The sequence below is a fragment of the Nanorana parkeri genome, unplaced genomic scaffold, assembly GCF_000935625.1.
Source record: "Nanorana parkeri isolate BGI_ZX_2015 unplaced genomic scaffold, ASM93562v1 scaffold99, whole genome shotgun sequence".
Lineage (NCBI taxonomy): Eukaryota > Metazoa > Chordata > Amphibia > Anura > Dicroglossidae > Nanorana > Nanorana parkeri.
The window spans coordinates 1,094,162-1,117,999 of record NW_017306367.1 but is presented as its reverse complement, the minus strand read 5'-3'; the positions used below and the strand labels follow the sequence as shown (position 1 = coordinate 1,117,999).

Genomic DNA, 23,838 nt, shown 5'->3' with positions numbered 1-23,838 from the left:
TTACCTGCTCTGGATCTGCAAACGCATCAAAAACGCTTGCAAATGCCTGGAACGCACTGAAAGCCCATTTTAAACTTTAAAAAAAAAAAGATTTAAGCCAAAAACGCATCTAAAAGACTAGCATGCGTGTGCAGAAACCTGACCAGATCTGCTCTGCATTTGGTGTGAACAAGGCCTTAGTCCCGATCCCTGGCTGCCAGGACACGGAAGAAAGTGTCTGGTGTGCCAGTGACAGTGTTGATGGTGGTCTGAGAGTCAGGTAAGTCTGGGTGGGTGAAGGCTGGATGGGAAAGGGGGGGGGGATTTGATGAGAGGCTGGTGGTATTTTCATTATCAACTATTGCTGGGACTTGTAGTCCTGCATAGCTGGTGGTATTCTGCTGCATAATGATAATACAACAATGCGGAATAGCATCAACATTTTGCAGCATCCCTCCACACCTAACATACAGCTTTTTAATGATCATTTATTCACCCAGTGCAGTGTGTAAATGATCATTTTTTTCCCCGAGTTTGTCTTGCTCAGGTATTGGAAAGCTGTGCCCAATATTAGTGATGGGCTGAATTTTGATCGGTACGTGACAAGTAGCTCTGCCCGAATGTTTACAGCTCTAACAGGTGAGACATGATTGGGCAGAGTCATCATGACTTTGCCCAATCATGGCTCTCACTGTTCTCTGTGCCCAGATTGGGTAAAGTCTGTGGTCAGGTGCAAGGCTTTAGCCAATCAGGTCTTCAGAAGGTGCATTGCCCAACTCTACTCAATATGTTATTTTCTCTAAACACACATACTAAGGGGCCACATTATCAGATCTCCAAACTTTCTGTGATAAGAAAAGGCATATCTTTTCGCTCTGGCGGGTATAAGCAACAGACATGTGCACAGTTATGGAAACCATGATCATTAAAGTGTGTCTCTAGGCAAAACCTTTTGAATAAAGTTGGGAATGATTAGATTCTCCAGTTTTTATTGCTGTCTCTGTCCCCCAAAATGAGTAACCCAACCTGAGATTGTAGTCCATCACAGGAGGGAGCTTGGAGCGGTGACAACACACAGGGTCCATGGGGAAGAAAAGTAACAACCTCCAGAGGGAAGGACAGTGTCGGCACCAATTCAGAGATGATTTGAGGGTCTACAGCCGAGTGACGCACAAATAAGTTACATTTTTTTTAATAGTTAAGGTACTTGAATTAATTTTTTTAAATTCAACTCCTGAGCTTAGTGTTCATTTAAAACAGTCCCCAGGAAAAAAGGGAAGAGGAAACCTTCTAAAGGGGGAATTCCCCTTAGTTGTAGATTTACTCCAACTTCCTGTTGTGTGTCTGGGACATGAAGTGAAGGCAAATTTCCACAGACAGCAACAAGAAAATAACCTAGCTTTATCCAGAACAAAAAACAAATCATATTTTTCAGGGTAAAGGAGGGACAAATAAGAACGGACAGTTTGGAATGTTATATTGTAGAAAATATTTGTCATCCTGGCATCGTAAGCCAACTACTGACACGAGATGGCACTACAACAAAAATAATACTCCTCTCATTAATATTGCCTTCGCAATTATTTATTTAGGAATAATGTGTACTATGACGTTAAAATTTTTATTATTTGCTGAATGTATGTGATTAATACTTCCACAGTCACACAGCAATCAATACGCACACAGCATTAACTGAATGCTTTGTACGACGAAGCGCACCTTGTGAAAAGGACCTCTATGCCTTCGAAGCTGTCTTATAAAGTGCCTGATTTTTATTCCTCTTTTAATACCCATAATCAATTCACGGGGATTTTAGGTGAAAGGTAGGATTACGGATTATAGATACGGAAAGCCAATGTAAGTAATAAAAAAAATAAAACTCTTGTTGCGGTCAGGCGCGGTGAAGGTAACCTGAGGACCGGAGGTCAGGGGGAAGAGGCGGAGCCATTGGGGAAGGGAGACGGAAGAAGCTGTAGAATCAACATGGCGGAGGTGAGGTTTTGTTATTTGTAGATTTGGTGGTATCTTTTTGTACTGGTTAAATTATCGTTAAAACTGGTCGCTGCGTTGTGATTTATGTATAGTTTAATATAGAGCAGAAGTATAAATAACTCGCATGTCTTTCCACTGGCTGGTTCATGAAAATAATGGATAGTCAAGGCCTGTATATTCATATGAATAATGTCCATTATCAGAGAGCCGGGCTGTTTTCACTGGTGTAATGTTGAAGATAGCAGCCACTGCTTTGTGTAATGCAATGGTGTGTCTCTGCTACAATACGAATCCACTAAATGACATTGTTATTACCTTTTTAAAGTTACACTAAACTCAGAATGTGTGTGTCACTCAGCTGTAGATTCTCAAATCATCTCTGAATTGGTGCTGACTCTGTCCTTCCTCCTGGAGGGTGGCTATTTGTGTTCCCCATGAACAGGATAGATGTACCAAAAACCAAAATAAAAAACGGGTACATATGCAATACCTTTTTGGAGAACTACACAAACAAGTGGACTTTCATCAATAAAATGCACTTCTTGCCGCTGCCCTCTTACACAATTGTAGGTAGTTTATTAAAGGAGAACTATGAGGTGAGTGCTTTTCACCAGGGCCGACGCAAGGATTTTTGCCAACTCAGACGAAAGTGCATTATTTTACAATGCACCGCCGTCCCCTCCCAAAACGCGGGGGGAAGTTTCACAGCGATCGCGGCGAGTTCCAGCAGCTAATACATACATGTACACAGTGACGCATACATGAACACACACACACACACACACGAACACAGTGACGCACGCACGCACACACACACATACATGAACACAGTGACGTATACATGAACACAGTGACATACATACATGCATACACACAAATACATGAACACAGTGATGCATACATGAACACAGTGACACACACTAGTACCTGCAGATCGGGACCAGGAGGCAGTGAAGAGAGAATGGCTCCTCCCACAGTGCAAGGACTCAGAGAGTGGCCCCGAGGAGGTAGTCTGAGGCTCCAGAAAAGGTGGCATGTAACAACAACAGTGCTGGCAGAGCAGCTCCAAAATGAGTACAGGGGGCGGGGCAGGCGAAGCTGAACTGAGATCATTGCAGCAGAAGCCCGGAGACCGACGTCCACACCATCGCTTACATCTATGTTTGCGGCTGTGCTATGATTTTCCCGCCCCCTCCCGCTGGCGGCCACCTGACCTGCCTTACGGTAACGCCGGCCCTGCTTTTCACTCACCTCATAGTTCTAGCCGACCTGTGACAATGAGACTGTCACAGGTCGGCTCAGTAGATCGGGAGGTGAGCGAACACATGCCGGTGTTCGCTCACCTCTCGATCCTGTCACAGCTCTCTGCCCTGACGGGAGTGGCTGGATTCCCCCATCCCCGCTCCGATCCGCCAGCGCTGACTGGCCGAACGGGGGAGGGGGCGGGTACAGCTGGCTCTGCCTCTAGATAGGCAGAGCCAGCTGTCAGTCACGCAGCTGGGTGGATCCTGGCACAATTGTCGGGATCCGCTTCAGCTGCGGCGTCTCAGTATACCGCGAGCAGCAGCTCGTGGTATACTGCTGCGTCTCGGTATACCGCGAGCTACAGCTCGCGGTATACTGAGCCTAGGGTGACGGGAGGACGCTAGTTTGTATCCTCCCGTTGCCCTAAGGAGAACTATTGGTTAAAGTCTTAACCCCATAGTTCTCCTTTAATGTTTGTATAAGTGCATACTTTTTTTTTTAAATAGTGGTGCTGCCTGTCAGTTTTACAAAATACTTTTTTTTTTCACAGTAATGTTAATAGAGTTTTGACTTACGAATTTCCACATTGAAAATGGCTAACACCATGTTATATTTACAGAAAAATCAGACAGCGTAAAAGATCTATTTGCTCATTAATTCCTACTGTTTTCATTCATTTCAGCCAGACCTTGTGGAAGGATGTCGATTACCTGTCCTTCGCAAGAATCAAGACAATGAAGTGGAGTGGCGTATGTGCTTTTGATGTTTTTTTGTTTTATTGTTCATTATTTTATACAACCTGCATCTGAAAAAGTGACATGTAAAAAAATCAAAATCCAGCTGTCAGTTATGAGGGTATTGGAATATCCTACGGTATCTTAGGGCCAAATTTGCAACTCAAACCATTGTTGTTTTTCTTGTTTTTGTTTTGGATAGAGTGAGTTATGTATATTTTGGAACATTTTCACTACTAGGATTCTATAGATGAATGACAATGTATCTAGCTAGCTGTTAATGATGCTATTTCCCAATTTTCCTTTTTAGCACTGGCAGAAATTCTTAGCGTCAAAGACTTGTCAGCAAAGAAACTGTTCTATGTTCACTACATTGACTGTAAGTAAGCTGCCTATTAATAAGACAGTATTTTGGTGTGTTAGAAGAATATTTATGTTTTAAATGCCTTTAAAATCTACTTAATAATCGGCTAACTAATCGATTTTGAAAATAATCGTTAGCTGCAGCTCTAAATTACATGTTTTTATGTTTTACAGTTTTCACGCAGAGCCTATTTCACTATGTAGCAATATTAGATTTGTGGCCTTTGCAGGTTATTAGAAGCTGACTACTTTGTTTTTAAATGCGGTTAAACAGGATGTCGGCTGTATAAAGCACCGTTTCCTCAACATTTTTGTAATTTGTATATTGAACAGATAAATATACTTCATGCAACTTTTTCTTACTAAACATGCTGGGTAGCTGTGCTTTCAGCAGTTTGGAAAAAATGCTGCAGGTTGCATCTGTTTCTCTGCATGGTCTCATCTGTTAACTTGTATGTTTTCAAGTACCTCAACACAAAAGATGCATTGCAGTTTGTGAAAGACAGATTTTTATGAGTGTGCTGTGTTTTAGCTGTACTGCTCTCTCAGAAAATCACTAACAGTATCATATCAAATTGAATCATTCCTTACTACGACAGTGGTTGTAATATTTTATTTGTGCAATGCATAGAACCTAAACACATCAGTAACGCAATTGCAAACACTCTGTATGTGTATATTTGAAATAAATATACTTGGCACAGAGCTACGCTTCTATGGACAAACTCAAAACAGGTTAAGGATTTAGTGAATAAATTGTGTATTACATTACCCAACTAATACAACATATGTTGTAGCATATTGTAGAAGCATTTAGAGCTATGTAAACCAATAATGGTATTTGTTTCTTCTTGCAGTCAATAAGCGGCTAGATGAATGGGTTACTTATGACCGTTTAGACCTGAAAAAAATCCAGTTTCCAAAAAAAGAGGCCAAGACACCAACCAAGAATGGGCTTTCTGGGTCAAGGCCCAGCTCACCAGAGAGGGAAGTGGTGAGTAATTGGACAAGATGATAAAAAGCAATTTGTACCTCTGTGTTTGTGCCAAAAGTGCACTGTAGCTTGCATTGCCAAGGCAGTCCTTAAAAACTGGACACACTTGAAAGAAACATTTAGTTGACTAGATTCGGATCATTATTTGCTTTGCATTAATCGTAGCTATTTGTAATAAAAAAAACAAAACATTATCAGGCTAATATGTTCCACAATTGATATTTGGTTTGTAAGTGGTCACCAGCAGGCTGACTTGTATAAAGCTCTTGATAACTCTGTCAATGGCAAATATGTCACTCGCTTGCATTAGGACTCCCCAGTGGACCCAGTCTAAATTTAAGAGCATTCATGTGGAGGGCAGGATACCAAAATGGTAATTCTTGTAGAGAGATTTGGAGACATGAATGTCTGAGTCACCTGACCGCGCTGACCAATGAGATGGGCTTCTGACCAGTCAATGCATGCTCACCATTTGCAAGCGAAATTCAAAATCCAGAGCGCACAACAGGATATGGATCGTACACCCGCACTGGTAGAGGGGAAGGAGCGTTCCCCAAAAGGTATCTATAGTGGGAGGGAGAGGGGGCCAGATTAAAGGGGGTAATTTTTTTTCTCCAAATTTATTTGGGAAAGTGTAGTTACCCTTTAAACTAGAAGTATCAATTATTTTCTTGATGAGGCCTTATACACCCAAGTGTTAACAATGTTAGTTTATCAAGAAGGAATATCACATTCACAAACATGTATAAAACATTTTAAAAAACATGATGCACCCCGTTCTAGTTTGGGAGTGCTAAATACAGTTCTTATGGCTGTAGATTTAAATAATATTTATGGAAAATTGTTTTGTGTAGATCCACTGATCATTTTGACTTTTATTACCGGTAATCTCTGCTTATGGTGATAGGACAAGAGGGACAGAATGGAAAGTTTCAGGGTGACACGTTTTCCAAAAAAGAAATTGTCCAATTTAATCATTGTCTACTGGAGATTGCTGCTTGTTGAATGGAACTCATCTTTTTGGTTTAGAAAAATGTAACTGCAGTTTGGGAATTTTGCAGGTACCTGACCTGGTGCTGGCTTCTGAACTTATCTTTGTAATTTTATATAATTTATTGGAAAAGACTTAATGTCCATTTCCACCTTTGTAGGTGATTAGCAATTAGTGTAGTGATGTAGAGGTGCAGCGACAATGTACACTCATTGGCCACTTTATTAGGTACACCTTGCTAGTAGTGGTTTGGACCCCTTTTGTCTTCAGAACTGCTTTAATTATTTGTGGCATTCATTCAACAAGGTGATGGAAACATTCCTCAGAGTTTGGTCCATACTGACATGATAGCATCACAGAGTTGCTGCAGATTTGTCGGCTGCCCATCCATGATGCGAATCTCCACCAGCCGGAACCGTTGATGCAGGATGGATCCATGCTTTTATGTTGTTTACATCAAATTCTGACCCTACCATCCGAATGTCACAACAGAAATCGAGACTCATCAGACCGGGCAACATTTTTCCAAATCTTCTATTTTACAATTTTGGTGAACCCTTGCAAACTGTAGCCTTTGTTTCCTGTTCTTAGCTGACAGAAGTGGCACTCGGTGTGGTCTTCTGTAGCTTATCTGCCTCAATGTCTTGTGTGTTCAGAGATGCTCTCCTGCATAGGTCGGATGTAACGAGTGGTTATTTGAGTTACTGTTGCCTTTCTATCAGCTTGAACCAGTCTGGCCATGCTCTTCTAACCTCTGGCATCAACAAGGTATTCTTGCTGCCGCTCACTGGATATTTTCTGTTTTTCATACCATTCTCTGTACACCCGAGAGTTGGTTGTGTATGAAAATCCCAGTAGATCAGCAGTTGCTGAAATACTCAAACCAGTGCGTCTGGCACCAACAACCATGCCATGTTCAAAGTCACTTAAATCACCTTTCTTCCCCATTCTGATGCTCGGTTGGAACTTCAGCAGATCATCTTGACCATGTCTACATGCCTAAATGTACTAAGTTACTACCATGTTATTGGCGGATTAGATATTTGTGTTAACGAGCAGTTGGAGGTGTACCTAATAAAGCAGCCAGTGAGTGTATATGTGTGCACATTTTCATGACTCGCATTGCAGGCTTCCTTCATTTTATTTACAAATGTTTCATTAGCCTGAAGCTCACAGAGAGCTCAGTTGTAATTTACACAGAGCACAGAGGCAGCCATTTCCGTGAGGATATGAAGAGGAAAGCTAACAAAAAATGCAAGTTTCTGTGTTCATATATAGTTATTGTATATGCCTGCTTCATGTAAACTCTGTGTACATTGCTGGCATATGTTTTTTTCAAAATACTTCCGTAGGGGTGGAAATGCACTTTAAATCTGATCTGCTTATGGGGACTTTAGTAGTTTTACCTCCTGTAAAGCACCTAAAGCTTGGCAATCAAGCTTGAGTTTTTCATTTGTGTCTGGTTTTAAATAGCTGCTTTGCCACATGCAAGTAGTGACTGTGTAAGAGTGTAAGTCTTATAATCTCTCTGTGTCATTATGTTTGTATCTGAACCTCTGTCCCAGACACAGTGACATACATTGAGAAGAGCTATTTTTGTCTCTTCGCACAGCAATAATAAATAAAGTAAATCCGTAAGTGTGACCTCCCACTGTATTAGGGAGAGGTGATAAGCCTGTGTCATTCCTTTTCCACAGAGGAAGATTCCTGAACTCATTCTACCTCCAGTTGCAGCCCCTGCGGGAGGAGGAAAATCTCTCCCTGTTCCAGTAAGATTTTGTCTCCCGTACTTCCATTCATGTCTGTTTCTCTGATTTCAGTATTCTTCATAAGATCAACTTTCCTTTTCATGTTTTTATTTGCTTTAATGAATTACTAGTTACTTTGCTCTTCCATCAGAAACGGAAAGTGGAAATAGTATCACCAGCCACTCCAGTTCCACCCGTGGTAGAAAACACTCAGGCCTCAGTCTTTCCACAGGTAAGACAACAAGCTGCTTTAGTTATATTTTTCATTCTCGTCACCATTGCTACTTTTTTTTGCATAATGTCTTGTCTTTTTTATTTTTTTAGTGTAAATCTTAAAAATGCTTTCAAGTACCGTAACTATTAACAAAAATGTAACTTAATTGTACATCACTCGGCTGTAGACAGGGCCGCCATCAAGGGGGGGTACAACCAATACCAATGTAAGGGGCCCAGGCAGCCTGGGGAGCCCATCCGGGACACTTACATGAGTATGGGCCGACGGTGACAGGCGAGGAGGCGGTGCCGGAGGAGAGCTGGCCCTAGCAGCCCTGGGCCCCAGCATTGCTGACCCAGCGGCATCGGAGCAGGCTGGGGCCCCATCGGCGCCGCTGCTCTTCTGATCTCGGGCCGGTCACTCTCAGATATGTGTGAGGTCTCAGGTGGTTCCTGCGTCCAACGGGTCACTCAGCCCTGGGGGGGGAGCTGAGTGACCCAAGGGGGGTGGGACATCTTTTAACCATTTAATCTACATACAAAAGATGCATATAAATAAAATCTTCTAGATCACATTGCAATATGCAAATACAAAAAGAAAAACAATTTTGTAGATATTTAAAGAGACATCAGTTCCAGATATTACATAGTAAATCCACTTATGCAAATTATAAAGCGAATAGGAACTTCCTATATAATGTTCCTGCATCGTTTAGCAATATAACACCACAACATGTGCATAGGATAGAAGAAACAGTCCTAAAAGTACATAGAAAAATATCAATCCCAGGTATAATATCCACCTGACCTTTAATTCTAATCTTGAGAGTGGGGAGACAGTACTATAGCAGCATCAATAAAGACTTGTTTATTGAGGCCCCATTCACACTCATATAGTGTGAATGGGGCCGATATCGCGGGTATTTACTGCGCGATATCGCTCTCCAATGCATGGCAATGGGGCTCTGTCCGTCGCTGTCGCGGGTCGTGCTTCGCTACAGCGGGACCCTTTTTGGAGCGGATTTTGCCGCGATTCTAGTTTGCTCAATGCAACCATTTGCGCAAAATGCAAATCGCGCGATTTGCGAATCGCTCAGTGTGAATGGGGCCTAAAAGGATATAAGCTAGCATTCCAGCATTAGTTTTATCTTCATCTAGTCAGGAGAAATCCTAGTATTCAATATGACTATATATCATGTTCCCAGTTCAAATAGCCTTCAATATGGATCCCCTCCTCTATCCTTCTTAAAGAAGTCCGAGCCCAAATGCCTATAAAAAGCTGACAAACTCAGATATTACCGAGTAAAAGTGCTAGCACAAAATAGGGAACAATTAAAGTTACCCATCACAGCCTATACATAGGATTGGGAGTTAAAAAGAAATATTGTCCTAAAAAACATGTATGAGGAGGGATCGATCCAAGATATTCAACAGTACAAACCACAGTTCCTATGATGTTCCCCTAGTTTGACTTCTAATATAAGCAGTAGGTATGCTACAAAAGGGTAGGTTCATGATCTAGGGTATATCCCAATATTCCAGATCTATTCGCTACATCTGGGCAATAATGTAGACCCCCTCCTCTGTTTTCCTTTCTGAAATTCATCCTCAGGCCTTTGCAGGAATATCAATCCCAGACATTACCCAGAATGAGGACCTGGTAAAGTTCTCCATATATCCCTACCAATGTACAGAAGGTCACCCTACAGAGGTTCTCCTTGACGGGACTTAGCTAATGCATCCTTTTTGCCAAACGCATACATTTTAAAAACCAATTGGGCTGTGTACGGCGTATGTTTTGTTAGGGGTCTGCTATAGGACAGAGCCTTTTTCTAGGCTATACCATGAAAATCACGAGCTTTGTCCTATACCCACCTCAAGCATGGCTTCAGGTGGTCGACTTCATACTGTTACGTTCTGATCAATTCCACACATAAGAGTTGTCCTTATATCAGGGAGGATATGATGGTTGTATTCAGCCTGGGTGTGAATGGCTTAGGAATACTGAATGCTCCCTGCATTCAGAAAGCATTTTGCATACTCGGTCACATGTGAGTGTTATGCGGTGGAAAATAAATGTTGTAGGGTTTTATACCCGATTTATGTTATCTGGACACACACCGGAATGCAGCTGATGTGGACAAGCCCTAATAAACAAGATCACTGCAGAGACAAGCTACATACTTCATGATCCACGCTTAAGCATGGAGCTATGTACTATATACATCGTTTAGCCATAATAGTCTATTGGGTACAACTTCATGGTAAAGTGTTTTTACACCGATAGGTTTAATATGCTATAGTAAACTGTTTTTTTTTTGTTTTTTTTTTACACACATCAGCTTCACTGCTTGTAGTATTGGAGGAGTGTCAGGCCTTAGGATGATAGGCCAGCCATATGATATTTGTTTTATATCATAGTTGCCTCTTAATGCTGAAGGGCGCTTTCTAGTATAGGTCGGGTATCCAGTAATGGCTACAACGCTGCCGCTCAGTTTTCTCTGTTAGGGAAGACAGAATGCTGAGAGTGCATGTAACGAAGGGTTAAAGGCCCCGTTACATTTTATCTGCTTATTTAACAAATTCCTATGCTTAACTCTTCAGATTTGTGAGGGCATACAATGGCTCAAACAAATCACAAATAGGGGAATCATAAAATACATTTTATTAAACTTGTGTCCTATGTAAGGGTATACAGATGGCTGACAGGATAAATATACCTTACACACCCAGGGAGTCCTTGGCTTCTGAAAAGATAAGTCCTGACATTCTTTGAACAAGGGCCTTAGGTACATTCAGCAAGATGTCCAAGCGAGGCTCAAACACACTTTACACATACCTCTTCGTGTATGTGTGTGTGCATATACACTGAGTGGCCAGATTATTATGACCACCCCATCAGTACTTCGTTGGGCCACGAGATGACTTCGTATGGCCACCTCGTGACTCCATGAGATGTTGAAAGGTGATGCGAGGAATCTGACACTGCACTGTTGCCCTTCTGTTGTCTTGTACCAGTCTTGCCACTCTCCGGTCTGCCCTAACATTGACTAGTCGCTGATGGCCACAATTCGCACGTTCAGACCCAGATTTTCATCTAACAGTCCAGTCTTTAAACACTTTAACAATGAGCCCCTCTTGAACATTTAACGAACTCTGCTGTTTTACTGATACTCGCTCCATGGCTCGCGCCAACAATCATCCCACGTTCAAAGGCTGTTAAATCGCGTTGTTTACCCATATCTTCAGAAAAAAAATCACTTCTACTGTAGTGGTAAACAACCTGCTTCCCTATTTATAATGGTCTGGCCCTCTAGCAACTTCAGCGCGAAATTATAGCTAATTATAGCTAATTTACCTACAAATGTCAGGTGGTCATAATAAACTGGCCACTCAGTGTATATGTACCTATGTATACCTTCCTTACTGAGAGGCCATTATCCATGACAACTTAAGTTTATGTTTCACGGGTGACGGTGTATGTACAGATCAATGCTTTTTATATCCATAGTATCTACTACCAAGTTATGTGTGCATGGATACCATTTAAAAAAGGCCACTTATTCTACCTCCAGATAACGTTGGGAGCAGTAGATTTTATATACACTCTAGAGTCTGCTTGCAGGTAGTTCTGGTATGCCGGACCCTGGACAGTTAACAGCTTGAGGACCTAGGAGGACAGAGATAGGATAAAAAGAGGGATGCTAAACCTCCTGGATTCTATCATCTATTGTATAGAAGCTCTCTTCTAAATCTAACTAGGCTTTAGAAGATTCTCTGGTACTACTTGGGAAATCAGTCACTCTTGGAGGAGATCCAAGAATATTTTTGACCTGTTTCAGGCTGCAAAACATCAGGCTGCAAAACATCAGGCTGCAAAACATCAGGCTGCAAAACACCATAACACTAATGCCTGGTGGCTTCAGATATTCATCACCCTGTCGTCCTCTAGAATTTCTTATGAGAAGCTTCAATATGGCCTTAGACTCATCTTGGGCAAAGAAAGCTAGGTTTTCACCAGAGAAAATCTGTAAGGAAGCCACTGAGCTAAGTTCCAATCTCTGGTGTAGCACTGCAGAGTTACCCTTTTCACCTATTGTGATTAGACTCTTGGCAGTAAGGTACTCTCGGCAGTGTGTGTGTGCATCCCCTGAAAAAGTATGCAAATTCCTCGCTTATCCTCTTTGATGCCCTGGAAGATGACTTGGGAAAACATAAGTTAGGTACCTGGTAACTTTTGTTTCCAGGAATCTTCCAGGGCAACAGGGAGGAGTGTGGTTCAAAATAAATGTCATTGTTATTGTCTAGTAGCCCTTTCTGTCCTTTGGTTCTATTGTAATAAATAGGTGGTTAGGAAGGGCCGTCCCTTTTCTAATTGTGGATGATGTGTTTCCTGTTTCAGGTGGGTGGATCCCTTCTCTCAGGAGCTGCCCTGGAAGATTCCTGGAAGCAGAGTTACCAGGTACCTAACTTATGTTTTTTATGCAAGAAATCCTTCGATTTATTTAGCTGAACATAGCATATTTTACTTGGTGCACATTACCGTCACACTTCATGCAAATCGCCTGTTTTCTAGAAGGGCATACAACTGTTAACTAGTCTACAGTCACAACTGGTATCACAGTGATTAGACGGTGTAAAAGGGTTATATACTTTGTCTTAGTGGTTTATATCTCCGAATTCCTTGCACCTTGGAGTGTCAGAACACTCATCCACACAATATTAGTATTGTATGAAAAGAACAGAAAATTCCTGCAATAGTTTTCCCTTCTATGCTTGGAAAATCACGTAAATGAGTAGTCCTTCAGGATTTAACGTACCTTGGTCTTAAAGGGATTAAATACCATGCTTACTATCTTGTCTTGAATTGTATTGTAATTGTAATGTCTTCCTTATATTGTAAAGCACTGCGCAAACTATTGGCGCTATATCAATCCTGTATAATAATAATTCTTAAAGAATAAGTAGGCTCCTTAAATCTCTCCTAAACACCCCATCCTCATGACTAGTAATCCAACTATCACCCCAGCACCACACATGTATTTTGTTTAGGTTTCTTTTATGGAAGTACCATTTAGTTTTTAAATGTTTTTGGGTTTATCTACTAATTTCGGAAGTTAATACACTTCTTAAAAATGGTATCATGTTTTAAAGTTGTTGTTTTTTCTTAGATTTGATGTATATTAGAGCTGAAACCTAACCCCCTAGTTAAGGAAACAACTGTATTTAAGTTCCCAGGACATAGTATTTAAAGGAGAATTATGGGGTGAGTGGAAAACACTCATCCCCATAATTGAAGCCGACCTGTGATGCTAAAGCTGTCACAGGTCGGCTCTATTAATTGGGAAGTCAGCGAACACATACCACTGATCGCTAACTTCCCAATCCTCTCCCTGTACAGAGCGGTGACTGTTAGTCACTGCTCCCAGCATGTATTCTAGAGAGACAGGGGTAGCTGTCAATCAGCCAGCGGGGTGGAGCTCGACAGTATTGTCGGGATACGTCCTGGCTGCACTGTGGCTCTGCTCTCCCAGCATGTAGCGGGCAATAGCCCGCTATATACTGAGTTTTGGGTCACTGGAGGACATCAGTATATGTCCTCCTGTGACCCTAAAGAGAACTATGGCCAAAAAAGGTTAGGCCATAGTTCTCTTTTAACCACTTGAAGACCGCGGTGTTTCACCCCCTTCCTGGCCAGGCCATTTTTCAGTGTTCAGCGCTGCGGTACTTTGGCTGACGTTTATTCCGTCATGCAACGCTGTACTGAAATTAATTGTATACCATTTTTTGGGGACAGATAGAGCTTTCTTTTGGTGGTATTTAATCACCGCTGGGGTTTTTATTTTTTACTATATAACAAAAAAAGTACCCTAAATTTTTAAAAAAAAACATGTTTCCCTATAAAATGTTATGAAACATTTATTTTCACCCCCATTTTTTGGTATACTATAAAAGACGGGGTCACGTCGGGTAAATAGACACTAAATATGTCAACCTTTAAAATTGCGCGCACCCGCGAAATCGCAGAAAACGACTGCAGCCAAAATTGGCCATAGGCAACACTTTAAACGTTTTTACCGCTCATCAGTTTAGTGTTATCAGTGATTGATGGCCCTAAAATTATTGCTCTCACTCCGACGTTCGCGGCGATATGTAACATGTGCTGCATAATAGGCGCAATCGTCGTTTTCGTACGTAGGCGCACCCGACGCATGTTTGCATGTGGGGGGGCGGGGGACTTTAAAACATTTTTTATGTAATTTTTTAAAATTATTTTTTGTGAACATTTTTTTAACTTCTTTATTGTTTTTAATGCTGTCTTTTTTTTTTTTACTTTTTTTAGACAACTTTATTGCTATAACATAGGGGATTAAGAAATCCCCTATGTAATAGCCAGTTCACCAAACAGGTCCCCTTTATGGAGACATCAGGGGTCTCCAAGACCTCTGATGTCACCTAGGGACCCCCACAGAAGCTGATGAAGCAGAGATCTGCTTCATCAGCTTCTCTCCGGTGTTCTGCACCGGAGAGTGACACTGAATGCAGGAAGTGATGTAATATACATCACTTCCTGCATTCGGGGACAGGAAGAGAGATCAAAGGGAAATCGAGTAATGATCTCCCTTTGATCTGCTGTTAGAGCGTCGCCGTGCCGGTCCCAGCCGCACCGGCCACATCGGATCACGGACCGGCAGCGGCGACGAGGAGACGGCGGGACAGAGGTACGGGGGGGTGGGGAGGCCGCACACCCGCAGCTCCTGCAAGCGATCGGGCGTCTCTAGAGACGCCTGATCGCTTGTATGTAAACAGCCATCGCTGGCTGTTTACATGCTCACAGTTTCCCCTCTCGTGTGCGCGCTGAGTGCCGCACACGAGAGGGGGGAGGGGCAGGACGTCTTAAGACGCCCTCCCGCTCCTAGCAGACGTCCGTCCGGCCGTTCACAAACGGCCATGGACGGTAGGTGGTTAAAGTATTAATAAAGGCTAGGCATTTTTTACCTTTTTAATACATTCTCTGCATTAAGGTAAAAAACACCCAGTACCTCTCTGTAACCCCCATCCCCCCACACTTACCTGTGGTCAGTCGTCTCCTCCGCCAGGACCACGAAGATACTCGGCTTCCACCAAACTTCCTGGTCCTGGGGGAGGACAGAGGAGCCATAGGCTTCTTCTGCCGTCAGTCAAGTGTGACTGTGGGTGCGGGCCGGGATGCGATCCAGTGCGTTCCAGCACCAGATCAGGCCGGAACGAACTGTTTGTGGTGTGAACTAACCCTAAAACGTTTAAAAAAAGAAACAAAAGGCATTTAAGAGTTCAAGAGTTTCTAAGGCAAGTAATATTTTTCTAACCAGCTTAATTGTTTCTGTATTGGTTTAATGATTTAAAGTCTAACTCGAGCCTTTTTGTATGATAGAAATTTTAATTCTAAATTACTCTATTTGGTTGTTTTTTTTACGAGGGATGATGTCACCAGGACAGGAAGGCATGGAAAGCAATTCAAAACATTGTCAGAAGTTCTGATGCTTGTCCACACTGCTAAAACTGTGCAGTTATCTGTGTTGAAAGAATTTCCATTACATCCTGTCCTGGTGGGAAGTGAGCGGAAATATCCCTAATATGGAAACTAATTGAAAAAAAAAAACCTGACAAAACGAAATAAAAAAAGTTTAATCTGGAGTTTGGCTTTAAGTCAATGTTTGACAGCTATACTGTTGCATGTCTTAGTAAACACTGTCAACACTTCATTGGTTCAATTTATTCTTAAGTCAATATATTTGTAAATCACAGAAAGTTTAGAAAGTGGCTGCTGACTCTTCTGGTTCTTTCTTGTAGAATGGGGCAGCACGAAGACCAAGTGCCCCAGTTGTACCTCCTGTACGAAAAAGGAAATCAAATTGTCTGAGTGCCGATGAAGTAATGATCGATGAGGTAATTGATTTTTTATTTTATTTTTACTATTTTATTTTTCTACTATTCGGGCCATCTGGAAATACTGTGATTTTTACCTTTTGAGATGGTTATTAAACAAAAAGGATTTATAGTTTGACTTTTTCAATACTATTAGCACAAGAGGAAGGCTATTGATACCCTTCAAAGATATATATTTAAAAGTTTTATGATATTTTAGATTGTCTGATCTATTTTTTTTTTGCATTCATTTTAGCCATCTTACTGAGAATTTTGTAAACGCTCCTTTTTGGATATTTTAAAGTCCGCTTTAAATGAATGATCTAAATTAGCAATTCAATAAAACTTACATTTGTAAATGTCTTACTATTATGTAAGATAGAAGAAATAGGTCACCAGCACTCAGGATAATTCAAATAAATAAGTCCTTTTTATTGGACAAACGTGTCACAATAGTCAAACAGCCAACGTTTCGGGGCCACGCAGAGTCCCTTCCTCAGGGCAAAAGATGTGACAATGCAATGGTGTGCACACACCACATATATACCCCATAATGTGAACTAATTATCAATAGACACACCCCCAGTGATGTCAGAACAGCGGGAAAAGCGCCATATTTAAAATACATAATCTTGTTTTAAAAACACAGATATAAACTAAGTTACTTACTGCCTGTTGTCTCCAGTCTGAGGTTTAGAATAAAGGCTGTGGCGGTGTAATGTCTGTCATCACAGCGATCTGCTCATAATATCACAGAATGTGTGAGATGCAAAACGATATTGTAATCCGATGTCCTTCCGTGGTATATACAGCGTCGCCTTCTATCCTAGTTAGTCGCATACGATGGGCGTCATTGGTAACCAGGGTGATAGGAAGATACAATTCTTCACGATCCTAGTGCGCATGTGCCGGCCTGTATGTCGGCTGAGTGTGGAAAAGGCAAGCGCACCGATGTTATCATTACACAGGCACACCACCAAACCTCAGAGTGGGGAAACAATATAATCACATATAATATTTGAACCAGAATCTGTATAAGGAGACTACTATTGACAATATACATAAACCAGTAAGGAACAGAGACAAATAAAGATACACTAATAGAAAAAAATGAAAACATTTGAACGAATGAAATAAAAATGAAAGAAAACATTACCCACACATATATACAGACAGTACAACATATGAGGCAACCGGACATATCAACATAGAACATGAGAGCCCACAATCAACTCGAGAGCCATATAGTTGATCAGATGTATAGCTAAAGAAGTTATTTGAATAATATAAAACTATATCATAGCATATTTTTAACTATATACACAAAGAATCTGTAATGTGTATCAGTATAGATCTATAATTAAATATACACAGTAGTGGAGAGTTGAGGATGGAAAATTAGTTCATTATTAGAATATTTAAGTATAAATAGTCATATGGACATCACGAAAATAAGTATTGTCAACTACTCAACCAGGTAACAGGATAAGGATAAAGAGGAGTTAAGGCCTCTTGGTTTCACTGTATTTAAGGTGTGTATCCAGTAAGCCTCCCTGCGCAATAATATGTTCTCTATTGCCACCTCTGTGCGGTCTAGGTATGTGTTCAATAACCATTGCTTTAAGTTCATATATTTGATGGTTTGATTGCGCGAAGTGCATATATATCCATAGTTAATAATATCCAGCCAGAATGCATGTTGTCGATATTTCTCAATTTACTAATAATAACAAGATTATGTATTTTAAATATGGCGCTTTTCCCGCTGTTCTGACATCACTGGGAGTGTGTCTATTGATAATTAGTTCACATTATGGGGTATATATGTGGTGTGTGCACACCATTGCATTGTCACATCTTTTGCCCTGAGTAAGGGACTCTGCGTGGCCCCGAAACGTTGGCTGTTTGACTATTGTGACACGTTTGTCCAATAAAAAGGACTTATTTATTTGAATTATCCTGAGTGCTGGTGACCTATTTCTTCTATCTTGTGTTTTGCACGGTGCCATCCGTGGGAGGTACTACAAGCACCTTTTATCTACTGGCCGGGACTGCTGAAAGGTGTGCGGAGAGCACCCTCACCAATTGCAACCTTACTATTATGTAAGATATTTGAGCTGCAGTTCCAGCATAAAATCATACGCTCCAGACAGCAGATTTCAGAGAAGGACTGATACTCTGGAAGGAGCTTTATCTCTGCAGCGATCTGATACACCTCACTGTCTAGTCAGAGTTAGAGCTCTGCAGTTGGTAGCACTCGTGCTCCTCCCTACTTTGGGAGAATAAGCATTGCCGATTGTAGAACTCTATAATGGTGTGCACACACCACATATATACCCCATAATGTGAACTAATTATCAATAGACACACCCCCAGTGATGTCAGAACAGCGGGAAAAGCGCCATATTTAAAATACATAATCTTGTTTTAAAAACACAGATATAAACTAAGTTACTTACTGCCTGTTGTCTCCAGTCTGAGGTTTAGAATAAAGGCTGTGGCGGTGTAATGTCTGTCATCACAGCGATCTGCTCATAATATCACAGAATGTGTGAGATGCAAAACGATATTGTAATCCGATGTCCTTCCGTGGTATATACAGCGTCGCCTTCTATCCTAGTTAGTCGCATACGATGGGCGTCATTGGTAACCAGGGTGATAGGAAGATACAATTCTTCACGATCCTAGTGCGCATGTGCCGGCCTGTATGTCGGCTGAGTGTGGAAAAGGCAAGCGCACCGATGTTATCATTACACAGGCACACCACCAAACCTCAGAGTGGGGAAACAATATAATCACATATAATATTTGAACCAGAATCTGTATAAGGAGACTACTATTGACAATATACATAAACCAGTAAGGAACAGAGACAAATAAAGATACACTAATAGAAAAAAATGAAAACATTTGAACGAATGAAATAAAAATGAAAGAAAACATTACCCACACATATATACAGACAGTACAACATATGAGGCAACCGGACATATCAACATAGAACATGAGAGCCCACAATCAACTCGAGAGCCATATAGTTGATCAGATGTATAGCTAAAGAAGTTATTTGAATAATATAAAACTATATCATAGCATATTTTTAACTATATACACAAAGAATCTGTAATGTGTATCAGTATAGATCTATAATTAAATATACACAGTAGTGGAGAGTTGAGGATGGAAAATTAGTTCATTATTAGAATATTTAAGTATAAATAGTCATATGGACATCACGAAAATAAGTATTGTCAACTACTCAACCAGGTAACAGGATAAGGATAAAGAGGAGTTAAGGCCTCTTGGTTTCACTGTATTTAAGGTGTGTATCCAGTAAGCCTCCCTGCGCAATAATATGTTCTCTATTGCCACCTCTGTGCGGTCTAGGTATGTGTTCAATAACCATTGCTTTAAGTTCATATATTTGATGGTTTGATTGCGCGAAGTGCATATATATCCATAGTTAATAATATCCAGCCAGAATGCATGTTGTCGATATTTCTCAATTTACTAATAATAACAAGATTATGTATTTTAAATATGGCGCTTTTCCCGCTGTTCTGACATCACTGGGAGTGTGTCTATTGATAATTAGTTCACATTATGGGGTATATATGTGGTGTGTGCACACCATTGCATTGTCACATCTTTTGCCCTGAGTAAGGGACTCTGCGTGGCCCCGAAACGTTGGCTGTTTGACTATTGTGACACGTTTGTCCAATAAAAAGGACTTATTTATTTGAATTATCCTGAGTGCTGGTGACCTATTTCTTCTATCTTGTGTTTTGCACGGTGCCATCCGTGGGAGGTACTACAAGCACCTTTTATCTACTGGCCGGGACTGCTGAAAGGTGTGCGGAGAGCACCCTCACCAATTGCAACCTTACTATTATGTAAGATATTTGAGCTGCAGTTCCAGCATAAAATCATACGCTCCAGACAGCAGATTTCAGAGAAGGACTGATACTCTGGAAGGAGCTTTATCTCTGCAGCGATCTGATACACCTCACTGTCTAGTCAGAGTTAGAGCTCTGCAGTTGGTAGCACTCGTGCTCCTCCCTACTTTGGGAGAATAAGCATTGCCGATTGTAGAACTCTAGGTAGGGAGTTGCATTAAACTACTACCGCCACACAGAAAGCAGAGGTCTTTGCTCAAGATTTTATGCTGGCACAGCTAGGCTTTAGAGTGATATTATCGTGTGTGTTTGTGTGTTTATTTTGTTTCACAACCTTTAGAGGCAATCATTGCAAACAAGTGATTTTTGTAGCTCTCAATGAGACTTCACCTAGTTTGGTCCACTCTTCTTGCACAAACTGCTCCAACTGTCCCAGGTTTGAAGAGTGCCTTCTCCATGCATGCCTCTTTGCATAGATTTTACGATAGTATTTAGATCAAGGCTCATAGATGGCCACTTAAGAATAGTCCAGTTCTTGCTCTTAGTCATGCATTTTAGTCTGTTGCTTTTAGCTGTGTTTTTTAGGGTCATTATCCTGTTGGGAGGGCCTATGAACTGTGATTGAGACAGAGCATTCTAAAAATGGGCAGTATGTTTTGCTCCAGAATTCTTTGACATTCCTTGACATTCCTTTATTTTGCCCTGCACAGATTGAAGGCACTCTGTGCCAAACGCAGCAAAGCAGACCTAAAAAAATAACCAAGCCTGCTCAATGTTTTACAGTAGGTAATGGAGTTCTTTTTTTTTTTTTTTTTTGAAAGCTTAATTTTTTTGCCAGTGAACATAGAGCTAATGCAACTTACCAGAAGGTTCTAGATGTGCCTCATCTGTCCAAAAGACATTCTCCCAAGAAGCCTTTTGGCCTGTCAATATGCATTTTAGCAAATTCCAGTCCTATTTGTAAATGTTTTTCTTTCAACATTATTGTGCTCTTCTTTCTTTTGAACCCACTGTTGCTCATAAATCAACAGATGGTGCAGACAGACTTTGGACATTTTCTTTGACTCTTTGTCTAGCATTTGCAGTAACCTTTTGTTTAATCTGGGTTCAGTTTTCCTTTTGCGGCCACATCCAGGGAGCTTGGCTACACTCCTATGGACCTTAAACCTCTTCATAATATTTGCAAAAAGTGGTCACAGGAACATCAAGTTGCTTGGAAATGGTCTTTTACGTTTGACATGCTGCAATCCAATTATTCATAATCTTTTCTACGGGTGCCCACAAATATGTCCTGGCCATTTTACAATATTTTTGTAGCCTAAGCAATAGTTTTCACACTTTCTTTGCTTTACTCTATGACATACTAAAGGCATGCAGGTATACATGAGACAATTAGTTGTAATTTACATTTTCAGCATTGTTTAAGTGAGCTGTATGGGTACCAACAAATTTTGACGTGTGTATTTATTTATTGCTTACTATTTTTTAGCCTTTTACAAAAAATGGTATTATTATCTAACCTTTAGTTATCTTTTGGTGGCAATAATTTCATACTTTCGTCAATGGTTTTATGTAATGTCTTCAAGTCTCCTTTCATTTTTGGTCTGTTCTATTCCATTAAAAAAAAGAGGAGACAGTTTCAGTAGTGGTGTTCCATATTTGAAAAATGACAGTACTTTTTAATAAGAAATAAATGATCACATGGTTTAGTCAGCCTGTGTGCTGCCAACCTGTGTGAAAGCAGCTTTTACATCCTCGGATAGAAGAGAAGATTCTTCAGTTGTCAAGTAGTGTCCCTTACAGATCTATTCACTGTGAAGAGTTTGGAGAAGGCAGGAGAAGTGAACAATCTAGGCTAAAATAGCTGATTTGGAAACATTTTCCAATTCAGCTCACTTTCCAGTTCAGCTAAGTTGTCCTATATTCACTTCTCCAGCCTTCTCCAAACTCTTCACCCTTTAACTCTTCATCAGAGTACAAATTAATGAAACTCAAAGCATCCTAGAAGGTTACTTCAAAAACCTTCTATGCGGGCATTGTTCTTTGGGTAGGAAATATTAATGATAAATGTGTCGGGCCAATATGTTTTTATAGATATAGTATTATAAGCAAGTTGGTTTGTTTTTGAGGGCTATGTTAACATTCTATCTACTATACTTTAGGATTCCCAGGACAGTTCAGATGGAATCCCTTCTGCACCACGAATGACAGGAAGTTTGGTTTCTGACCGTAGCCATGATGACATCATTACCCGCATGAAGAACATTGAATGTATTGAGCTGGGACGCCACCGCCTCAAGCCTTGGTACTTCTCACCCTATCCCCAAGAGTTGACTGTGCTACCGGTCCTTTACTTATGTGAATTCTGCCTCAAATATGTTAAGAGTCTTAAGTGTCTGCAGAGACACCTGGTAAGTTAAAATAAACATTGATTATAAAATTATTTTCACTAGCAATTGTGAACAAAATGTTTCCTACTGTAAGCAACCAGTTACTCTTTTTAAGGTATATTGTGATTTTGTACATATGTTCCTTTTTATTTATTACGGAGAGGACTAAAATACTTATGGCCAGCAGGTGAAGCAGGATACTCATTTCACATGTTTTCCAAGCTCTCCTTATCTGTTTTGATAAAGAAGCCCGTTATTTACAGCACTCTATAATGAGAATAACTTACACATGGAGTAGAATCATCATAACACTGACTCATCTCCTGGCATCCCGGCTTCTGTATGAACTTTCAATCAGAGAGAGAGCCTGAAGGCAGACTTCTTCTGTGGTCTCTTTAAAATACCCTTTAGACTGAATTCACACCTATGCATTTTTCCTTGATGCATTTTCTATTGAAATCCATACACCTAAATGAGCATTAACACACACCAGTGTGCGTAATAGCATGTGATGACATTCAGTATTGCATTGCAGCACGTTAAAAATGTGCAGTGATGCATGTTAACACACACATGCATTTCAATGCATATATATCGATATCAGTAGAAAACCTATAGGTGTGTATAGGCCCCTAAGTTTCCTGGGAATCCTGTGTCATGGATGCAGCCTGTATTAAATGTTTTATTTGTAAAACAGAGTCTTAATGTAAATAGTAAAATATCAGATCAAGTAACGATTGAAAGTGTTTGTAAAGCAAATGTTCCAGTGAAAACTGTCTAAGATGGGAATTTCCCTAACTTCCCTAACTCCTATTTCCCCGATCTCTAGATCAGGAAGTGAAATCTTCCCAGTGGGACATAACAAAAAAACGTGAAGAGGTTTTAACCCTTCCCTACTCTATCCAAAACTAAAAAATGGCTATACATATACTTTAAAAACCCATAAAAAGGAAAATACCAAAAACCATAGTAGTAGATTTTTAACTAAAAACTAACAGTACATTATTAGTTTCTGTGCGCGCGTGTGTGTGATATATACACAGGTGAAACTCGAAAAATTAGAATATCGTGCAAAAGTTCATTTATTTCACTAATGCAACTTAAAAGGTGAAACTAATATATGAGATAGACTCATTAGATGCAAAGCAAGATAGTTCAAGCCGTGATTTGTGATGATTATGGCGCACAGCTCATGAAAACCCAGATCCACAATCTCAGAAAATGTTTGGCAGTGTGGGCAGGTGCCAAGTCCTGCTGGAAAATGAAGTCAGCATCCCCATAGAGCTCGTCTGCGGAAGAAAGCATGAAGTGCTCCAAAACCTCCTGGTAGACGGCTAAGTTGCATTAGTGAAATAAATGAACTTTTGCACGATATTCTAATTTTT

At 40.6% G+C, this 23,838-nt stretch overlaps 1 protein-coding gene across 1 annotated transcript in view; it reads left to right on the top strand.

The window, feature by feature from the left end:
• Positions 1-1,913: 1,913 nt before the first annotated feature.
• KAT5 (lysine acetyltransferase 5) overlaps positions 1,914-23,838 on the top strand; it is a 29,402-nt gene continuing 7,477 nt past the window's right edge. Inside the window, exons 1-8 of the mRNA XM_018552862.1 lie at positions 1,914-1,971; positions 3,899-3,965; positions 4,261-4,329; positions 5,171-5,307; positions 7,996-8,067; positions 8,198-8,278; positions 16,093-16,188; positions 22,226-22,474. Of these exons, the coding sequence (XP_018408364.1) occupies positions 1,963-1,971; positions 3,899-3,965; positions 4,261-4,329; positions 5,171-5,307; positions 7,996-8,067; positions 8,198-8,278; positions 16,093-16,188; positions 22,226-22,474 (780 nt within the window). The 5' untranslated portion in view covers positions 1,914-1,962. The remainder of the gene's footprint in view (positions 1,972-3,898; positions 3,966-4,260; positions 4,330-5,170; positions 5,308-7,995; positions 8,068-8,197; positions 8,279-16,092; positions 16,189-22,225; positions 22,475-23,838) is intronic.